General features: G+C 32.8%; 2 protein-coding genes across 5 annotated transcripts; both read right to left on the reverse strand.

The window, feature by feature from the left end:
* Window positions 1-559: 559 nt before the first annotated feature.
* Window positions 560-9520, reverse strand: LOC8279068 (protein EXECUTER 1, chloroplastic). 3 transcript variants are annotated; one of them, XM_048375553.1, is made up of 13 exons: window positions 8996-9520; window positions 8314-8430; window positions 8119-8184; window positions 7309-7415; window positions 5922-6003; window positions 3520-4239; window positions 3285-3408; window positions 2372-2541; window positions 1964-2038; window positions 1765-1857; window positions 1495-1641; window positions 873-1079; window positions 560-756 (listed from the first exon to the last, which is right to left on the reverse strand). In XM_048375553.1, the coding sequence occupies exons 1-11, from the start codon at window positions 9377-9379 to the stop codon at window positions 1552-1554; spliced, it is 2028 nt and encodes a 675-aa protein (XP_048231510.1). In that variant the 5' UTR covers window positions 9380-9520; the 3' UTR covers window positions 560-756; window positions 873-1079; window positions 1495-1551. The 3 variants fall into 3 exon arrangements, with proteins under 3 accessions (XP_048231510.1, XP_015583090.1, XP_002532765.1); XM_015727604.3 differs by having other exon boundaries at window positions 560-1079; XM_002532719.4 differs by having other exon boundaries at window positions 560-1120.
* A 1482-nt stretch (window positions 9521-11002) lies between these two features.
* Window positions 11003-14875, reverse strand: LOC8279067 (beta-ureidopropionase). Of its 2 annotated transcripts, XM_015727601.3 has the most exons (7): window positions 14560-14875; window positions 14177-14284; window positions 13226-13414; window positions 12888-13115; window positions 12584-12808; window positions 11851-12223; window positions 11003-11366 (listed from the first exon to the last, which is right to left on the reverse strand). In XM_015727601.3, exons 1-6 carry the CDS (start codon window positions 14689-14691, stop codon window positions 11858-11860), a joined length of 1248 nt encoding a protein of 415 aa, XP_015583087.2. In that variant the 5' UTR covers window positions 14692-14875; the 3' UTR covers window positions 11003-11366; window positions 11851-11857. The 2 variants fall into 2 exon arrangements, with proteins under 2 accessions (XP_015583087.2, XP_002532764.2); XM_002532718.4 differs by lacking the exon at window positions 11003-11366 and having other exon boundaries at window positions 11687-12223; window positions 14560-14874.
* Between the last annotated feature and the right edge of the window lie 2982 nt (window positions 14876-17857).

The raw sequence follows: 17857 nt of genomic DNA on the forward strand, positions 1-17857 counted from the left end.
ACTCTTCACTTCTACCTAGCAATCTACTGTTGAAAACCAAGATCCTTGCATACCTAATAGTAAATTAGTGCTTGAGATGTTTAAAACCCAACATATGATGTTGTTCCAAAACAACTAAAAGAACAAGTCTGAATTTATAATCCTCATTCATTCAGCAATTGCTCCGATCAAGTAGCACCATTAAAAAAAAAAAAAAAAATAGGAAGAAGAAACTGTTATCATTCATAACACACAAGTATACTCCATAAGAAAATGTTACACCTCCATTTACATCCTAAACTGCAACAGGCACAGCGAGCAACAAATTAGCTATTTGATATCAATTTTCTATTTGGGTTTTTATTTGTTTTTGTTGTTAAGTTTTTAAAAGAAGATTTATTAAACGAAAATATTAATCCTTTATTATTTTATTTCTCTTAAGACAGAAAAACAGGTCTTCACAACTCAAGAAAACCATAAAAAGCTCGTTCTCAGCTTGTTTTCCAACAATAAACATTTTGAATTTTGAGAACAGGATAAAGAAATGATAGCAATCAGAAAAAAAAAAACATTTACAAAATAACAGGTTAAAGCTGCATTCCATTCTTGCATTGAAACAAATTAAATAATTACAGAGCAATCGAGCAAAACAAGCTCATTCTACAACTGTTACTATCAGAAACAAGCCTTGCCACAAGTCCTTAACTGCACTGATCTTTTTACATCAGCAATCGCACATGTCCAGCCAAATCCATCGACTACTATAGCGTAGTAATTCTGGATTTGAAAAAGAAATTCTAGTTGAAGCTACGAAACTTCCGCTGTATCATAACTCAGACGAGCGCTAAATATTTAGGAATTGAAAGAGTGGAGCAAAAAGGATTAGCGCATACTGCTGGAAAAGTCATCTCTAAAAGAATATGCAGTAGAAAGACTGAACATCTACTGAATCTCCAAGCTTCTCCAGTTGAATTCACTGGGTGAATACGCAACAGTTAGTTGGGCGAGAATGGAAATGTGGCCAGAATGCAACACCAAAATCTACTAGTGTTGGTGAAGTTGAAGAACATGCTGATAATAAATATCATTTCCATTTGAGACTGCAAAACGTTGTCACAAGTAACCTAATTAGGAAAACTTCCTGAAAAAGAAAAAGAGGACATACACAGTTACTGTATCTAATATCATTTCTGCTGAATACTAAACCTCATATTGACTGGTACCAGTTATGTTCCACATTTAAATAATCAAAGGCATCAAAATACAAAGTATTAAAGCCAATTCTCTCGAGTAAATTTTGCAAATAGAAACCGATCAGGATAGTCCACAAGTAACAGCAAATTATCAATAAAGCAACTTTCCAGATTAAAATGTATTCCAATGCTGGGGCCAACGACAATGTAACAATAATTTAAAGTAACCTAACCTACTTCTGAAAATAATAGACCACAGACAACCATAAAATTCACTAGAAATTGACTAATATTTGGCTGCTATTACTGAGAAAGTACATACCTCAAGAAATACAAATTGTGAATAACTAATCCTGAAAACTATGTACAGAAACATCGGTTATTGAAGCCTCAGGCGATTGAAGAACACCAAGAAGTGATATTCAGGAGCCCAGTATACAAACCCCACAACAGGGCCGCCTTTGATGTACTGCACAAAATTAAAAGTGAAGCACTATCAATATCCTTCATAGAAAAGGTACAAATGAGAAATAGTTTCATGAGTGCGCACAATAAATGTGAAGAAATCTGAAAAGATAATACATCTCAAAACCTTTCCATCAAGAACAACAAGTTCACCATCAACCCATCGAGGATTCTGGAAACCAGGCTCAGCCAGCCTTCCTTGTCCTTTATACCGAGCAATCTAAGTTGGCAATAAGAGACCACACCAAGCTCTTCAGCAACGGAAAAGAGAACAGAAAAGAGAAAGGTGGCCATACTAAATTCAATATCACATGCTTACAACATACCACTCCAAATTCTTCAGGAATAATGCCTCTATGAGGTAGCTGATATCTTTTTCCAACCTTAGCACGAAAGGCTACCTACAGGAATCAGCAAAACAACCTATCAAAGTCTATTGGGACAAATTAGCAATGGAAACAATGAAATCAGAATGATAAGCATGGACAAAAATACTCATGCAAGACAGCAATTGTCATCCAGTAAAGCACAAAAGCAATTCTAATTATCAATCCACGACTATGACTAACTTCAGAAAAAAGGCACCAGTGTGCAGAGATCTGTAACAGCAATGTCATGCGCCTAAAGTTATGAGCTGAATGGTGTGCAAAAGCAAAAACAGTCATTCACAAAAATATTAGTATGCAAATCCCTGTCCAGCTTTTATAAAACAAATGTTGAATACATGAAATTACCTGGCCGGCAGGTACATATGGATCTCCAGTTAGTTTTACAGCTTCTACATATTCATAGAACTCTAGATTAGATGGTTCCTTGGTCCCACGATCATCTTGCCACTGACCAAATTTACGCTGCAGATGTATGACTTCTGAGGTGTACAGCCCATGTGCCCCAATATATAGTCCTGATACAGCACCATTTCACCCTAAGTTGAGTTCAGGGACCAGAGCTTTGGGGTTTACATATAACAGAGTGCACTATAAAGTGTTCTAAACAAATAGAAAACAGAATTCTACTATTGCAAAACAACTCATAATAAGTCCGTAACTTTACCTAGAATTTATGCACTTCTGCAATGTGGTTCCCTAGACAATAACTTCATACAATCAAATATTTGAACAATAGAATTTTTGATAACTCGTATCTTCAGCTCACCTGAGCTATTATCCTATGATGTATTAAGTTGAGGATGAACCAATTATTTGCTATAATGTCGAGAAATAAAAGTAGCATTGACGTAAACCTCTGGAAAGAGTTCATCCCAATCAGTGCCCACTAAAGTAATAAACTAACTAAGAAGATCCAGAAGTATAGTGGTTCCCACAAAAAAGAAAGCCTATTACAGTAAGTTTGTAGAAAGTGTTTTACAGCTCAACTCGACTTATCCTTAGTCCAAAACTAGTTGAGAGAAAGTGCTTAGAGGGACAAAATTTCTTTTTAAGCTCACTAAAAGCGGTGGACGTACTTCACTTCAGCCTTGACCTAGCACTTTTTCCACATTTAGGCTACATGCATGCACTAATATTTCAAACTCTAGTTTGAGAAACACATTGCTAATTGTGTATAATGTTGATGTTCAAGCTTCAAGGTGCAGATTTGGACTTATTCCACAGTAAGTTAACAACGAAAGTTTCTGCAATAAATTACCATTTAGAGGATCTGGTGATGCTGATGTTTCAATCCGATGGAAAGTTGTTGATCCAGAAAGTGGTTGCCGGTTTTGAGCCTGACTGAGGGTAAAATTTATCAAGTCCCTGACATCTTTGAGTACCTGCACAGTTGATGTAGAGAATAAAACAAACCAAGCATACATCAACAAACATTTTGATCTCTACTACACCAAAGCTACAGAAGATATATCCAATAGACAAATTGAACAGACCTTCATGGGTATCTTCTCCTGGCCAATGAACTTGGCGAGATCCAACATAATGCTATCTGCACTGCGTTGACCTTGCAACTTGGCTTTTCTATCCACTGAGGCTGCTCCCTTGGCACCAGGATCCTGTTGATTGACATCTTTCTCGATTGAAAATGAAAATGACCACCTTCCCTTTTTCTCTAGCTTAGCAGGCACTCTAAGCGACTCTTTTGAAGGGACACTTCCCGGAAATTTCTGAGCAAGACCTCCAACAACAACTTTAACTGAAATTTCACTCGGTCCATCGTCCTCTATAATTCCATGAACAGCATCCATTTCAATCTCATCTTTTTCTTGGTCACTTTCACCACTACTTTCATCTTCTGCTTCTACACTTTGTAATTCGGTATCCTCCTCTTCATCTTCTTCATCCATTATCTGTTCTATCACTTTAGATATGAAGTCCCTGTCTACCTTTGAAGATGTTGTCACTTTCAAAACCTTGACCTTTACTCCAGGAACCATATCTCGCAAGATATTCTGAAATCCAGGCAGTCCCTCAGCGATATCAGAACCATCTTCCGTCTCATCACCATCGTCAGTATCTTCAGTGCTCACCACAAATAAATCGCTTTTTTCTTCAGTTGGACCTGGTGGATTCATGCGGCTGGGTGCACCCGGTGCTTTAGAGGAAACTGTTGAAGGGTCTTGGGAAAGTCCCTTCCTTTTTAAATACACAGCCTACAAAAGCACATGATTTTCATCAGGTGCAACTAATGACACACTCTGAAGCAGAAATGTCATTAAAACAATGCCACACCTAGAAAGGATACAAGTTTGCGGACAAGTAAATGCCTTTACTGACGAGGATAAGGGAACAACTAAATATACATGCATTTCTCCATTCTGATTTGCAAGCAGGTACTTATTATACATTTAAGATACACCAACTTGTATCTAGTGATAGAAGTGCATGACGAGCTAATTGAATTCACAGGAAGTAACAAAGGCATTTTGCTTCCCCGTGCAGAAAGGTGTAGATTCAGTAGAATCGAGATAATAGGAAAAGAAGAAGGCACTTTATTCTCCAGATGGGACAAGATGTAGTTCCAGGCAGTCAACATTGCAATCATAGATTTAAAATCATAATTGCAGCCTCTACAATATATGTCGCAGCATTTGGGTCATTGTAGGTTTCATGTAACAATTATTCCCATTGAGGCACAAGTCCTTTTCAATCCCAAAATGCATAGATTTACAGGAATTGGCTAATGTTAAATGCATAGCATAGAAGCCTGATATAAAAATGTTGCAATCATTTTACAATGACCTTAAAAATCTAGTTTTATCATGTGAAAGTAGTGGTATAAATTCTAAAAACAGATATTTAAGAAAGAGACAGTAAATAAATAGTCATTTTTAACTTGGATTTTGCAAATAAATGCCAGAATACCTTATGTCGTCTTATGAGCTAGTCTTTAGATTTTGGCAAGCACTTCAAATTTGAGTACACTATTTACTTGGGGCTTCTAATGAACAATATCTTCTTCTCTAAGAAAACTTTAGTCAGAAATTCAACACCTTATGCTTTTGACAACATTAGACCACCAGGTGGAACAATCACTAAAAGTTTGAGTTATACTCCTTACAATATGGCACAAAGTAATATTAAGAAACTGTTTTACCATAATTAATGAACTTGAGATTTCTGTTCCCAACAAGCCCAAGATAATACCAACTATACGGGAAATAAGATAAAGGCTGGAGACTTGAACACTAATTATAAATTAGGAATACCTCAAACCATACTAAGGCTTTCATTTTCTTTTACTTTTCAACTTCCTTTTTAACGCCTTAAATTCAATCAGTAGAAGTTTGAAAAGTGCTAAATACGCAGAAAAATGAAATTTCAGACATTTCACATTTCAATGACCTAAAAATAATGCAAAAGAAGAAACCCAAAATTAACACTAGATGAACCAGTCTAACCCGAAAATTATATGACATAATCAGCTCCATAGATGAAATAGGAATTGATCATTCCAAGAACTGACTCTCCCAAATTGAACTGAACTATTTTTAAAAGGACCAGAATTGAAACATGACCATAAACTCAGATTGTGGGCATCTAGAGGCACATATAATTATACAGAAAAGAATATGTTGAAGGAGAAGAATTATACTTATACCTCTCAGCTCTAAAAGGTTGATGGTTTTACATGTAATTTTTGGTTTAATGGATTCCATTTATGAATACCGAACTGCCCTATATTTCTATCACCTTTTGTATTAAATATTTTCCTATTGATACAGGTCGGCACTAGCCAGCACTTTGATGCCCTGTATGCTATTCCTTGTCATTTCTAGTGAGAAAAGTAATTATTTAGTTTATTCTAGAAAAACAAAAATGAGTACAAGGATACCTGCTGCTTGAAGTCGCCTTTCTTATTCTTGGTAAGAAAGATCTCAAAAACAGGGCTACCAACTGCAGCTGTGGCAAGCTGTCTGAAAAAGAAAAGAAAAGGGAGGTACCTGAATTATAACCCTTTTAAAAAAAGAAAGGAACATTTGGTGTTAGAAAACCAGCATAGTTATTGCAAAACATACACATGAATAGTACTGAATTACCTTGATATAAAATAAAACCAGCACAAAGAGGACAGAAAATAAATTCACTTATGATCAACCAGAAACAGCAATCTATGCCAGAATATTCAGATAGCCAAAGAGTTTAACGAAAGGGAAAAAGAAAAAGCTCCTATAATTCATCACGTATTATATGGTTTTTGGAAACACAAATTGGATTCCATTAGTTAAAAACAGAATTTATGTCAGTTCCTTCCTAAGATATTATTCATAATGTGAATAAGCAAGCTTAGTTATCAATAAACAGTAATTATCAGGTTAGACACTGGTTTGGCCAACAAAACAATCTAAAATACCTTGACAAAATATGAGTGTCTGTATGGGGGAAAAGACGAGAGAGAGAGAGAGAGAGAGAGATTAAAAAAAACGAACATCTACTCCACACTGACTTTTGGTGCATGCCTATACTAGTTTGCCCAGCCTGAGACCATGAGAAGTTCTAAGATAGTGATCAACATTGGTTAACAAGTGGATGCTTCCATAAATGCTGCTATGAAATCAATACAACCATAACTTGGACTCATTAGTAAAAGAATCTAAAATAACATCAATCTGTATTCACTGTCTGTTCCTATTTGGCCGTCTTTATGTCAACTTCCATCAGTTATCATCTCCCTTTTCTATATACTTTTCATGTGTGCCATGTGAAATATGACATCTAGGACTAGGAGGAGCAAAACAACCCTAGGTTCATTGAACATATCAAAAGATATCTAGTAACCTCTAACACATAAAATATCATTAGCACAATACATCACATCACCAAAAGATTCCTATTACCAGTGTAACCCACTGCAAATTGAGAGATAAGGTGTTTCCTGTTCTTAACAGATTCTTGTTGTCTTGTAGCATCCATCAGAACAGATGCGCAAACCAGACCCTAAATAGTCTCCTTTTCATAAATATGAAATTAGCTGCAAGGACAGGATACACAATAGCAAGAGCCGAACTCGCAGGTAAAAGAATAGATTTAAAAAAATCATTTCAAGACTATAAAAACCACATATAATAATAAGGAATAAATAGATAACTAAAACAAGGGAAAGAACAAAATTGGAAACTAAGTACTCGTACAGTAAATTCCAAACAGTCCCATTAGAATTTGATCATAGCTTATGAATGTAAAAATAAAATAAAACATATCTGCAGTCGTGTAAAATTTACCTAGGACTATAACTCCTTGCCACAAATCTTCCATGCTCTGCAGTAATACGTATAATCAAACCATAAGGATCATGTTCATCTTCTGACATGCCAGACCACCATCCCACCTGGGCCCCAGCACCAAGGGGAAAAGAGAACCATGAAGTGAACTTATTTAGGCAACAGCATAAATACACAACTTGGCCTTAAGCACACAACACAGCCCATACCTGTAACTTTAAAACGGGAGAAAAAAAAAAAAAAGAATTGCTCTAGCATGCTCTATTAGTCTTCACGAGGCTTACTCAAACATCTAAATATTTTGTAGATTACCAAATGTGATTCAAATCTAACAATTTGCAGTGAACATCATGTGAATCAAAATATAAATTGGACACTCATCTACCACAATCCGCAATTAAGATGTCTTTAGACTAATTGAAATAAAAGCCAAAGAAGCTGAAAAATGAAAAATGACCCAAAAAAACACATATACCAATAAATGCTTAAGCCAATAAGAAATTCTCAGGACCACCTGTTGCTAACTGCAGAAGTCCACAGTCATGAATAAACACCAATACATCCCACATCAAAGACACATAGCAAATAAAAGGCAGTTGCTATCCTAACGAGGTTTCAAAAATTTGGACGAGAGATGAGAAAGGGCATCCAACAGTAAGAGTAAACCATCTATTGTAGGACCAAACATACACCTCAAAATTCCTGCCTGGAGCATTAACATATTATTGTTTATAAATATTACAAGAAAACATCGTGTAATAAAATGCAAGCGCAGTCATAAAGAAGGATATTAGTTCAGCAATAACTCACCAATCCAGCACCAGCATTATCTCGCAACAGAGCTGCATCCTGGTAACGCTCTTCTGCTACCGCTCTCTGAAGCATGCCAACAAAAAAAAAAAAAAAAAAAGTTAAAGGGTTAGCACCAGAACAGCACTCTTCATGTACCTCCACTCTACCTATCTGCCAACTGCGGAAACCACAGGAACAAGTCAAATTACATACATTCAGCTGTGACATCACTCTGCCAACCACATCATTTGTAGCTGCAGCTGCAATTGCCACCTTGAGCCTAGCCGCATCCTCATAATCCTCTCTATTCACAGCATGACCTAACTGTGACTGGAAAGAAAGAAATTGCAGAGTGTAAAGAATACATCATTAGTAACACTTATACAACTTATGGAGCTATGAATACTTTTCTAGTATAACTAAATTTAAAATTTTAAAACTTTCCTGTCTACTGCACCCAAAAGAAAAATCTGAAATGGCAAAACCTTCTAACTAACAAAGAGCTCCCAAGTCCCAAAGTTTTTGCACACCAAACAGAATTGCAACTACGAAGCAACTTCATAGTTTCAAGCTAGATTGTTACTAATAAAAAACAGTTATTTATATATATATAAATTCTTCTATTAATAAAAGAAAAACTCCCCTTTTCATCGTAATAATTTTCAATGATGGTCCAATCACTTTGAACTTGACAATACATTTTTTTTGCTCACATGTAAATAATTTTCAATTACAATTGACACTGAAAACACTAAAAGACGCATCTTTTTAAGGCCATTCGGTACAGATAATATGCATATCAAAAAACCCAAACTAGTATTATTATTATTAATTGGCCAATTTAAACAGTTATATCAACAAACAACGTAAATAACTGATTTTTTAGAGCAAGTACCTTTAGAACGGTGACGATTCGCTCTTGGTCATCAACTTCATCAAAATGCTTTCTCCATCGATCCCAATCCCAATTATCTTCTTCACTTATTTCATCTTTCTCTCTATTGTTTCCACTATGCTCCTCTTTTTTATCATTATTATTGAAGAAAGATTCAATCTTTTTCATTGCGCTTCCAATTACACCTTGAAACGGTGCGTTCCATGGCCACTGAATTGAAGATGACGAACTATCATCAGAGGCATTAGTGGAGCAGCGACAGAGGGACGGAGTAGAATAAATGGATGATGAAGTAGAAGAAGGATAAAATTGTCTTTTTCTCGGAAGAAATTTGTGCTTTTTGAAGGAAAGTTTGTGAGGAGTTGGAGGTGAAATTGAAGCCATGAAGAAATGTAAGAGAGCTTTAGAGAGAGAAAGCTTAGTAATGATAATGGCTATTTTTTTATATAGATAAGTGTGTTCTTAGAGAGAGAATGTGTGTCTGTGTTTCTAGGTTCTTTTTATTTGTGATTGTGGCTAAAATGAAGAGAAATAAAGAATTTTTCGGGTGACGATAAAAGAGTTTTTAAGACAGAAAAATAAAAATAAAAAAGAAACAGAATAAAAGAAAATTTGTTTTTTTTTTATTTGTTTTATTTTTAAGAATGCTTTGTTCGATTTTGAATGGAGGGAGTGGAGTGCAAAGTTTTCTTCAGATAAGTATCTCGAAATATATATTTAAAATATATATAAAAAAAAAAGAAACTTAATTACTAAATAAATCAACTACTTTAGATTTGTTTTAAAATTTATTAAAAAGTTTTTATTTTCTTATTTTAATAATATATTTTTATTTTTAGTCTCCAGTTTAATAATCAGTTAAATCTATTGATAAAAAAAAAAAACTAAATCAGCATAGATAAAATCTAATTCTAAACATTTTAGAGAAATTTTTTATAAACGATAAAAGAAAATTAAAAATAAAAAATTATATTATTATATCTTCTTTTATCATAATAAAAGTGAGTAAAATCTTAGAGATAAGATATGTTATTAGACTATTTATAAATTTATTTAAATTACATCATTTATGATTATACAATGAATTAATAGTATAATATTTATTTTATATTTTTTATTATTATCATATATATAGTAAATGTTTTACTAATAATTTTAATTAAAAGTAATGTTAAAATATATTGTTAAAACTAAAAATTAAAAATTTTATACTAAATCTAAAAAATCTAATACAAAATATAGAATCTCTTTAGCGCAATAAAATATAATAAAGACTTTATTTTAATTTATTTTTTATTTTATTTTCTTATCATATCGTTTCTTCTCAAAAATAAACTGAATAAAAATATATAAATTATTTTTATTTGTATCAGCAATGAATTTCAATTAAAAGTATTATATTAAAGGTATTCTTTTATCATAATAAAATATATTAATTTAATGATACAGATCTCGATTAAAATAGATTTTGAAATTTTAATCTCTTTTTTAAATAATAATATTATTACTAATATCCAAAGCTTGATCATCATTTGATATAATTCAATAAATCTAATTAATGATGAAAAATGATATTAGAATATTCTTTATAATCATGAGATTATCAATTTAGATGTCACCAATTGTTATTATTTTGTTTTTTTTGTCCCTTGTTAAAAAGTAAAGTTTCAATGGCATTTTGGTTTGTAGAAGAGTCATGGATTATGGGATAACCACTCTCATTGTCAAGTACCTTTTCTAGAACTAGAAAATGATGTTCTTTGTTAGTAAAACACAAACTGATTAACTAAATAGGAGTATCTTTCAAAGACAAGACATGGAGCAGGTGGCACCCAGTTCTTAGAAAGATACCCAACTTTTTGTTTCCTGTGGATTGCTTCTCTTTTTTCCTCTTTGGAGAATAAAGAAACCAAACTAAACCTTAACAAATACGTTTCAGAAATATCAGAAAAGAAAATGATTACTCCTGACATGGAATACAAAATATAATATTTTCAGTCCGTAATATTTTCAGAAAAAAATATAATAATATAAAAAAATGAAGCAAATAGCAAGGTAAAATATGATTCAGTCTTTAGAACTGCATAGAAAAGGAGTTATTTATTACACAATTAAACAATGTCTTTGCATCAATCTTTGTTCTCAATATCTTATTTAATGAAATTGTTTGACCAGATTTTCTGCATGTGTTTTGCATTTGTAAGTGTATAACATGTTCCATCATTTTTAACTTTAGAATCTGCTGCAAAAAGAATCATTAATGGAGGCATGAACAGCTACCTCAAGATAATCTGAAGATTTGTCTTTATGTTTGTAATAGGTGTCAGTAATGCTGTTTACAATCCTTCTGTTCTTGGCTTATGCTCCAATTCTACAACCATTAATGGTGTCAGTAATGCTGTTTACAATCCTTCCAAATCTAGATCTCCATGTTAACGCAGATTAAATCAAAGATGACATGCATAATCACATTATCCTTTGTGATAATTAATTCAATAATCGAATATCTGTAATCTATAGTTGAAGAATTTACATTCCTAATCCCTTCTAACTGAGTGTCGAATCAACAAAGTACGAATATTGCAGAAAAAGGCATACAGAAAGATGATATTGGTTATCAGAAGAGTAGAAAACAGCTAACGACACTTATTCTAGAATAAAGAAAGAAAAGTTTAGTGGTGATGTGGGACCTTTTGGTTCTCAAGACTTTTTTGTCATATCTTTTGCCATTATTCATTCCTGTTTTAGTCCAATAACAGATACATAATTTTTGAATACTTATAAACATGAACATGGACATAAACAGCTTATTTTGGCTGATGATCCAAGATAATGTCACAAAGTTTGAGTAGTACCTTGCAATTACAAAGACCTTTTATGTAACAATGGATCAGAGACGACTTGGGGTTCAAAGTCTGGTTTCAAATAACGGTCAAATGTATCAGCATATAACTCGTAGCGAGCAGTCATTCGAAATCCCCATTTGTCTTTAATCTGTCTACACAGGTTTAGGTCCATATCTGAGATCAATAAGCCATCTTTGTAACGAGAAAGAGAGGGCGTGCAAGAAGCATCTGGTGCAGAAAAATGACTAGACCCATAGAAATGCCCAAAATCTGTGTGCTGTGGCTTCCCATCACCAGAAGTGAATGGATTAGGGAATATCTCTGTGCCGACACGATTGATAGACCCAACGAAGTAACTATTTGCTATTGCAGCATTACGAGCCTGTAACAATAATCCATTACACAGTAATTCAATTTACATCCAAAATCACAAATTTACTGATTTAGCAAGAAACCATTAACTGGAGAGCTATTAGAGTATGATCTAAATATTCAGAATATAATACAAAATCAGATCAAGAATGCCATTTATTGCTTCAGAATTGTCGGAGGGGAACCATGTCATGATGAATTTTTACCTGGATGCAATGACTCAATAATGCTAACTTTTCCCATTACTGAACATGTGCTAATTGGATGTAAGTTCATCAAGCAAAGAAATTTATTTATTTTTTTTAAAAAAAGGAAAAATATCATCACACTGAACTAGAGCATGAAATAGGGTAAATGAATAGAAAAGCACCTCGATGGGCCACATTGGTTCACTGAGTTCACCAACAGTGGCTGAAGGATTGAAAACAATTTCCGCACCATTTAAGCCAAATGCTAACCAATTTAATGGATGGTGCCGTCCATAGCATATATTAACAGCAATCTTTCCGTAAGCAGTCTCAAACACAGGATGTCCAGTATTTCCTTCCATATAATATGTGCTTTCATTGAAATCACCGACTCTTGGTATATGGTTCTGTCAAACACATTTCAGTAATATGTTGAACAAACTACTCGAACAACAATACATGATAGGGACAAGTACTTTCATTTACCTTCCGGTGCTTGCCAATTATGTTTCCATGATTTCCAATTACAACAGCAGTGTTCCAGAGAGTCTCCCCATGATTAACATCTCTTTCAAGAATTGGACTTATAATGACCATGTTGTACTTTCTTGCATATTCCAGAAGAAATTGTGTTGATTCTCCATCTACAGGCTCTGCAAATTCACACCAGCTCTTCTCCCTAGTACAGAAGGCAAACGGCATCATCCATGCTTCCTGGTTATGATTATAGCAGTAAACACGCCAGACACTCAGTACAGTGGAAATAAGTAAATGGATTAGTTTAATCCTTAAACCTCAATCGTCAAGTCAGAACTCAAAATTACTTGCAAGCATAATATGTTCACTCCTGAAGAACCAGCAGCATCAATAATTGGCTTCACTTTCTGAAAAATGGCCCTCTTTTGGTCCAAAAGAGGGGCAGTTGTTGGAAGAGCTATAGAGTTCTGAATAAGACCTACTCGAACTACTCGAGGTTCTCTAGTTAACTCTTTGTCAGCGTCAAAATGAAAAGCCTGCAACATATATTGATGAATACTTTAGCAGAAGATTGATGATTTAAGGATCCTACCATAGAAGATGCTTGTCTACATAATAGTCAAGAAATGGAACATATAAATATTATAAGGACATGTTAGTCCTTAGTAGAGATAGCCAGAAGAAAATAAAAAAGGAACAGAAAAAGAAAAGCAAATCCTCATGTTGCAAGGCTTCACCCAAAAGTTCCAACTGTCAAGGAGCTTGACTCTGTACATACCCAATTAAACATTCCAAAGACACCCTATGATGCGCAAACAAATATGTAAAGCATGATCCACTCTGAATAGGCATAGAAGAATATCCAGTTCAGAACATTGTAAAGGTGGTATAAACATCCAACACCTCTCAAAAAGTGAGCTCAAATCCATAAGTGTTAGGCTTAAGCTTCCTCTATCCCATCTAGAGAACCTTTTTCTTTTTCATAACAAATGATCCCCAGCTTTCAGTACCTACTTAGGTGTTTAGCCATCCCAAAGCTCATCCATTCCTTTTCAACACAAATGAAACACGCAGAGTTCTTTTACAGCTCAAAATCACCACTTTAAATTTTTCATTTATTCTTGAACTAATTTCTTGAAAAGATCGCATTAGAATCATGAGCAGCTTGGGTTCTACGTTTAGCACCAATAATAATATCATATGCTGCAACAATTCATTAGATAGTGAATCTATTCTTCAAATATACTCTAAATACTAAACCCATACAGCATTAGCAATTAGATAGAACCAGCAAATACCTGGAGGTCAAATTCATGTTCTGAAGATAGAGACTTTGCAGATTCTGGAAGAGCAATAGATTCCACTGCCCTCCCACAGTTCACTCCTTGAAGTAAACGGCTAACTTCCTGTACAAAAATTATTCATGTATCATTATAAAACAATTTCTTAAAAGATTCTGAATTTAATAACCATAATCACCTACTATTCTTAAATTACTTTAAGAAGACAAAAAAAGTCGAAGACTTTTATGACTTTGTACTAACTTTCTAAACAACCCAAAAAAGATACTAATTGAATCTGTAAAAGAAAAGAGATTAATCAGCAAACTTACTTATATCCATCGAAATCTGCTACAAGTTTTGCAGTTTAAGTACAGAAACTGAACGAGAGGACTAATTACCTTGAAAAGATGAGGCTTGAGATTGGCACTGAGTAGGTGATGAAGTGACTCGTACCCACAAATTGAACCATCTTTAGATGTTTTGTCTTCAATACTGTTATTTTCTGTTTCAATCTTTTCACTTTTCTCCATTTCGATACTGTTTTTCTCTGATCAAAAGATGAGAGTATGTGCAAATTATGGTAGTATACAAAGAATATGTATGTAAGAGATTTGATAAAGAGAAATTATGGGTTCTTTATAGAATTGAATATTATAAAGAGTATGGAATGATTGGGAATCACATGAGCAAAGTGTTTTGGTTGTTTGGGAAAGAATTTTGGTCTGTGGGTTAATTTTTATTGGAATAAAAATGATTATTAAAGCTCAACTTTCAACTTTTATCTCAATTTTATTCCGGTCTAATTATAAATTAAATCATAAATTTTTGATTTTATTTTTATCTAATTATTTTAAAATTTTAAAATAAATAATATAATTTTTAAAATTTTATAGTAAAAAATAATATAAATATTTAATATATTTATTAAAAATAATAATCATAAATTAGTAAAAATAATTTATTATAAATTTATTATGTATGACTATTAAAAATTTATATATTTACATATTTTACTTTTTAATGTAATAAATTTTTATTAATTTATTAATTTTAATATTAGTAAGTAAAAGCAGAAAAAAGAGGGCTTCTTCTCCGATGGCAGGTCCAGTCTTGTTTTCTGTCGTCTTCGCCATTTCACATCCATTCATATCTAATTGAATTGCGGAAATATGATAATCTCCTCAATGAATTATTATTGTAACCCGTTGAATTCACATTTTATATGGGGCGGTTCGTCCTATTCAAATATTCACGACTAAGAAGTACTGGATTCCCCCTCTTACTAAGACTACAGAATGTTCTTGTCAATTATGGCCAATACCAGGTATATAAGCAGTAATTTCAAATCTAGAGGTTGCCTTCGCGGGTCACTCGTTTCCAAGGGCAAGCCTCGGCTCAAATGCCTTTACCACCGAAAAGAAAAATCTTTAAACTCAAATCCACCCCAGCAAGGAAGCTCTTCTCTTCTCGAGAATCCATACATCCCTTATCAATGTATGAACAGCTATCTCTCGAGCACAGGTTTAGGTTCGGCCTCAATGGGAAAATAAAATGGAGCACCTAACAACGTATCTTCACAGACTAAGAACTACGAGATCGTCCCTTTCATTCTGGGTGTTGATTCCAATTAATGTCGAAAGGCAACTCTTCCTCTTACTTTTAGGATTCTAATTCCTAGATTTCTGATTATTTAAAATATGAATCCTACCATATACCAAAACAATAAAATCAATCAAAATGAATTTAGGGTATAATAAAATTTATGAAATTTTTTGATTGATTCTTCTCAGAGAAACCATCCTTTTATTTTATTTGACTGATGGGGATAACAAACAAATAATTATAACAATTAATTTGTTATGTTATTTTATTATAATTTTTTATCAAAAAATATTTTTAAAAATAAATTAAAAATATAAATATTTATCTTAAATTTTTAAAGTAATTAAATAAAACTGTTAAAAAATATAAATAAAATTTAATTAGTAATTAGACTTTTTAGCTCTTTTAGAAATTTTAATTTATTTTTAAATTTTAATATTTATTATTATCTCTATTTTTCTTAATTTTTCTTTTACCATCAAAAAAATATGTATTTTTCTTTTAACATTCTGATAAAAGTAATTAAAATATTCCAATTAATTTGATGAGTTGACACCAAAAGTTATCTAAATAATAAGAATTACTCAATCAGCTATAGTTTTGCTGACTCAGCAAACACCTAAAAAGACCAACTCAGCCATCAACAAAAGAATACAATTGAGTCGATCAAAACAATAACCCGAGTCACTACCATAATAAAAACAAAATTGAATCATCACTGCAAATAAAAAAGAATTAAACATTTTTTTCTGCAATCCATAGTCATATCATCCTCATCATTTTCCGCTCGAGTCACCGTCACCGTCACAAACAAAAAGATCAATTAATTCTTTTTCTGCAATCCACAGCCAAAAACACATCACCACCGTCGACATCTTCATCATTTTTCGATCGAGTCACCGCCATAAACCAAAAAAAAAAAAATCTGAGCAATTCTTTTGCACAGCCATTAGCACATACTCACCATCCATCGATTCATACTAACCTCATCTTTGATTTCATGATTAACGGCTATCAATCCCCTCTGTTTCCTTGCACAATCTTTATTTCAGCAAAAACTATAAGCCAAGACTTCAGTAATGTCTGAAATGGCATTTGGAGAGCAATGTCAGCATGACAGTGTGCAGTTGACGATGCAGTTAATGATGGTTGTGCAACGCTTGATCTCGTAAACTAGATGTGTTATTATAGAATAATGGTTGAAAATGGAGAAGGATGGTGGTGCAGCAAGAGGCACAGTGATGTTACGGGCGGTGGTGAGAGAGTATTATGACAGTGAAGAGGAGCATTAACAGTCATTCTTCCGTCGGTTGTACCAGTGTGTTGAGACGCACAGTTTATGTTTTTTTATTTTTCTTTTTTCTTAAAACGGTGCGTTTCATCGCGTTTAGATTTATGCTAACTCACAAATGTTTTTATTATTATTATTAATACTTAGCTTATTACATCTACTATCCTTTTAACCTACTACACTTCTTAACTTTTGTTTTTGATATTCTTCCCTTTTCCATGTACTTTTATATTTTTTTATTCACGTTTATGTAATATTCTATGACATAAGTAAATGAAAATATAAATATATATGTACACAGATAAAAACAGAAGTTGAAATAAAAAAATAATATAAAAAAATACAAATCGATGATATATCATGAGTTAAAATAATAATTAAGAAAATTTCAGAAGTTAAATTAATAAAAATTTAGATATAAAACTATGTGTTTTGTCATTATTTTAATAGTTTTTCAGAAATAAAGAACTTTTAAGAGTTCTATAATTGCATAATATTGTTCCAAATTCATTAGTTTAGAGAAATTTATGAATATTTTTTAAAAGATTTTATAAATACAGTAAAAATATTAATTGATATTTGATTAATTCTATAAAAGATTTAATTTTTTCAATTGAATAATTTTCCAAAATACTCGAGTAAATTTTTTTTACTGCTTGTTACTTAAAGTGAACTCCATCCAGTTTGTTACTTTTTTCTTTTTTCCTGTAACGGATAGCTTTATAAAAGAAATCTTAAGTAATCTAACCTATAAAAAATAAAAAATAAAACTTGTAAATATTCATAGAGGATTATGTTTCTCC

This window comes from Ricinus communis, chromosome 6 (genome assembly GCF_019578655.1).
Source record: "Ricinus communis isolate WT05 ecotype wild-type chromosome 6, ASM1957865v1, whole genome shotgun sequence".
NCBI classification, from domain to species: domain Eukaryota; kingdom Viridiplantae; phylum Streptophyta; class Magnoliopsida; order Malpighiales; family Euphorbiaceae; genus Ricinus; species Ricinus communis.

What these genes read in the sequence shown, in the direction of transcription:
- LOC8279068 (XM_048375553.1), bottom strand. Translation starts at nt 9,379, where the DNA reads ATGGCTTCAATTTCACCTCCAACTCCTCACAAACTTTCCTTCAAAAAG. An exon ending in GAATCGTCACCGTTCTAAAG is followed by an intron (nt 8,431 to 8,995) that starts GTACTTGCTCTA and finishes CTTTCTTTCCAG; the next exon opens with TCACAGTTAGGTCATGCTGT. An exon ending in CATATGTACCTGCCGGCCAG is followed by an intron (nt 2,039 to 2,371) that starts GTAATTTCATGT and finishes TGATTCCTGTAG; the next exon opens with GTAGCCTTTCGTGCTAAGGT.
- LOC8279067 (XM_015727601.3), bottom strand. Translation starts at nt 14,691, where the DNA reads ATGGAGAAAAGTGAAAAGATTGAAACAGAAAATAACAGTATTGAAGAC. An exon ending in TCAAGCCTCATCTTTTCAAG is followed by an intron (nt 14,285 to 14,559) that starts GTAATTAGTCCT and finishes ATTTTTGTACAG; the next exon opens with GAAGTTAGCCGTTTACTTCA. An exon ending in TAATTGGCAAGCACCGGAAG is followed by an intron (nt 12,809 to 12,887) that starts GTAAATGAAAGT and finishes TGTGTTTGACAG; the next exon opens with AACCATATACCAAGAGTCGG.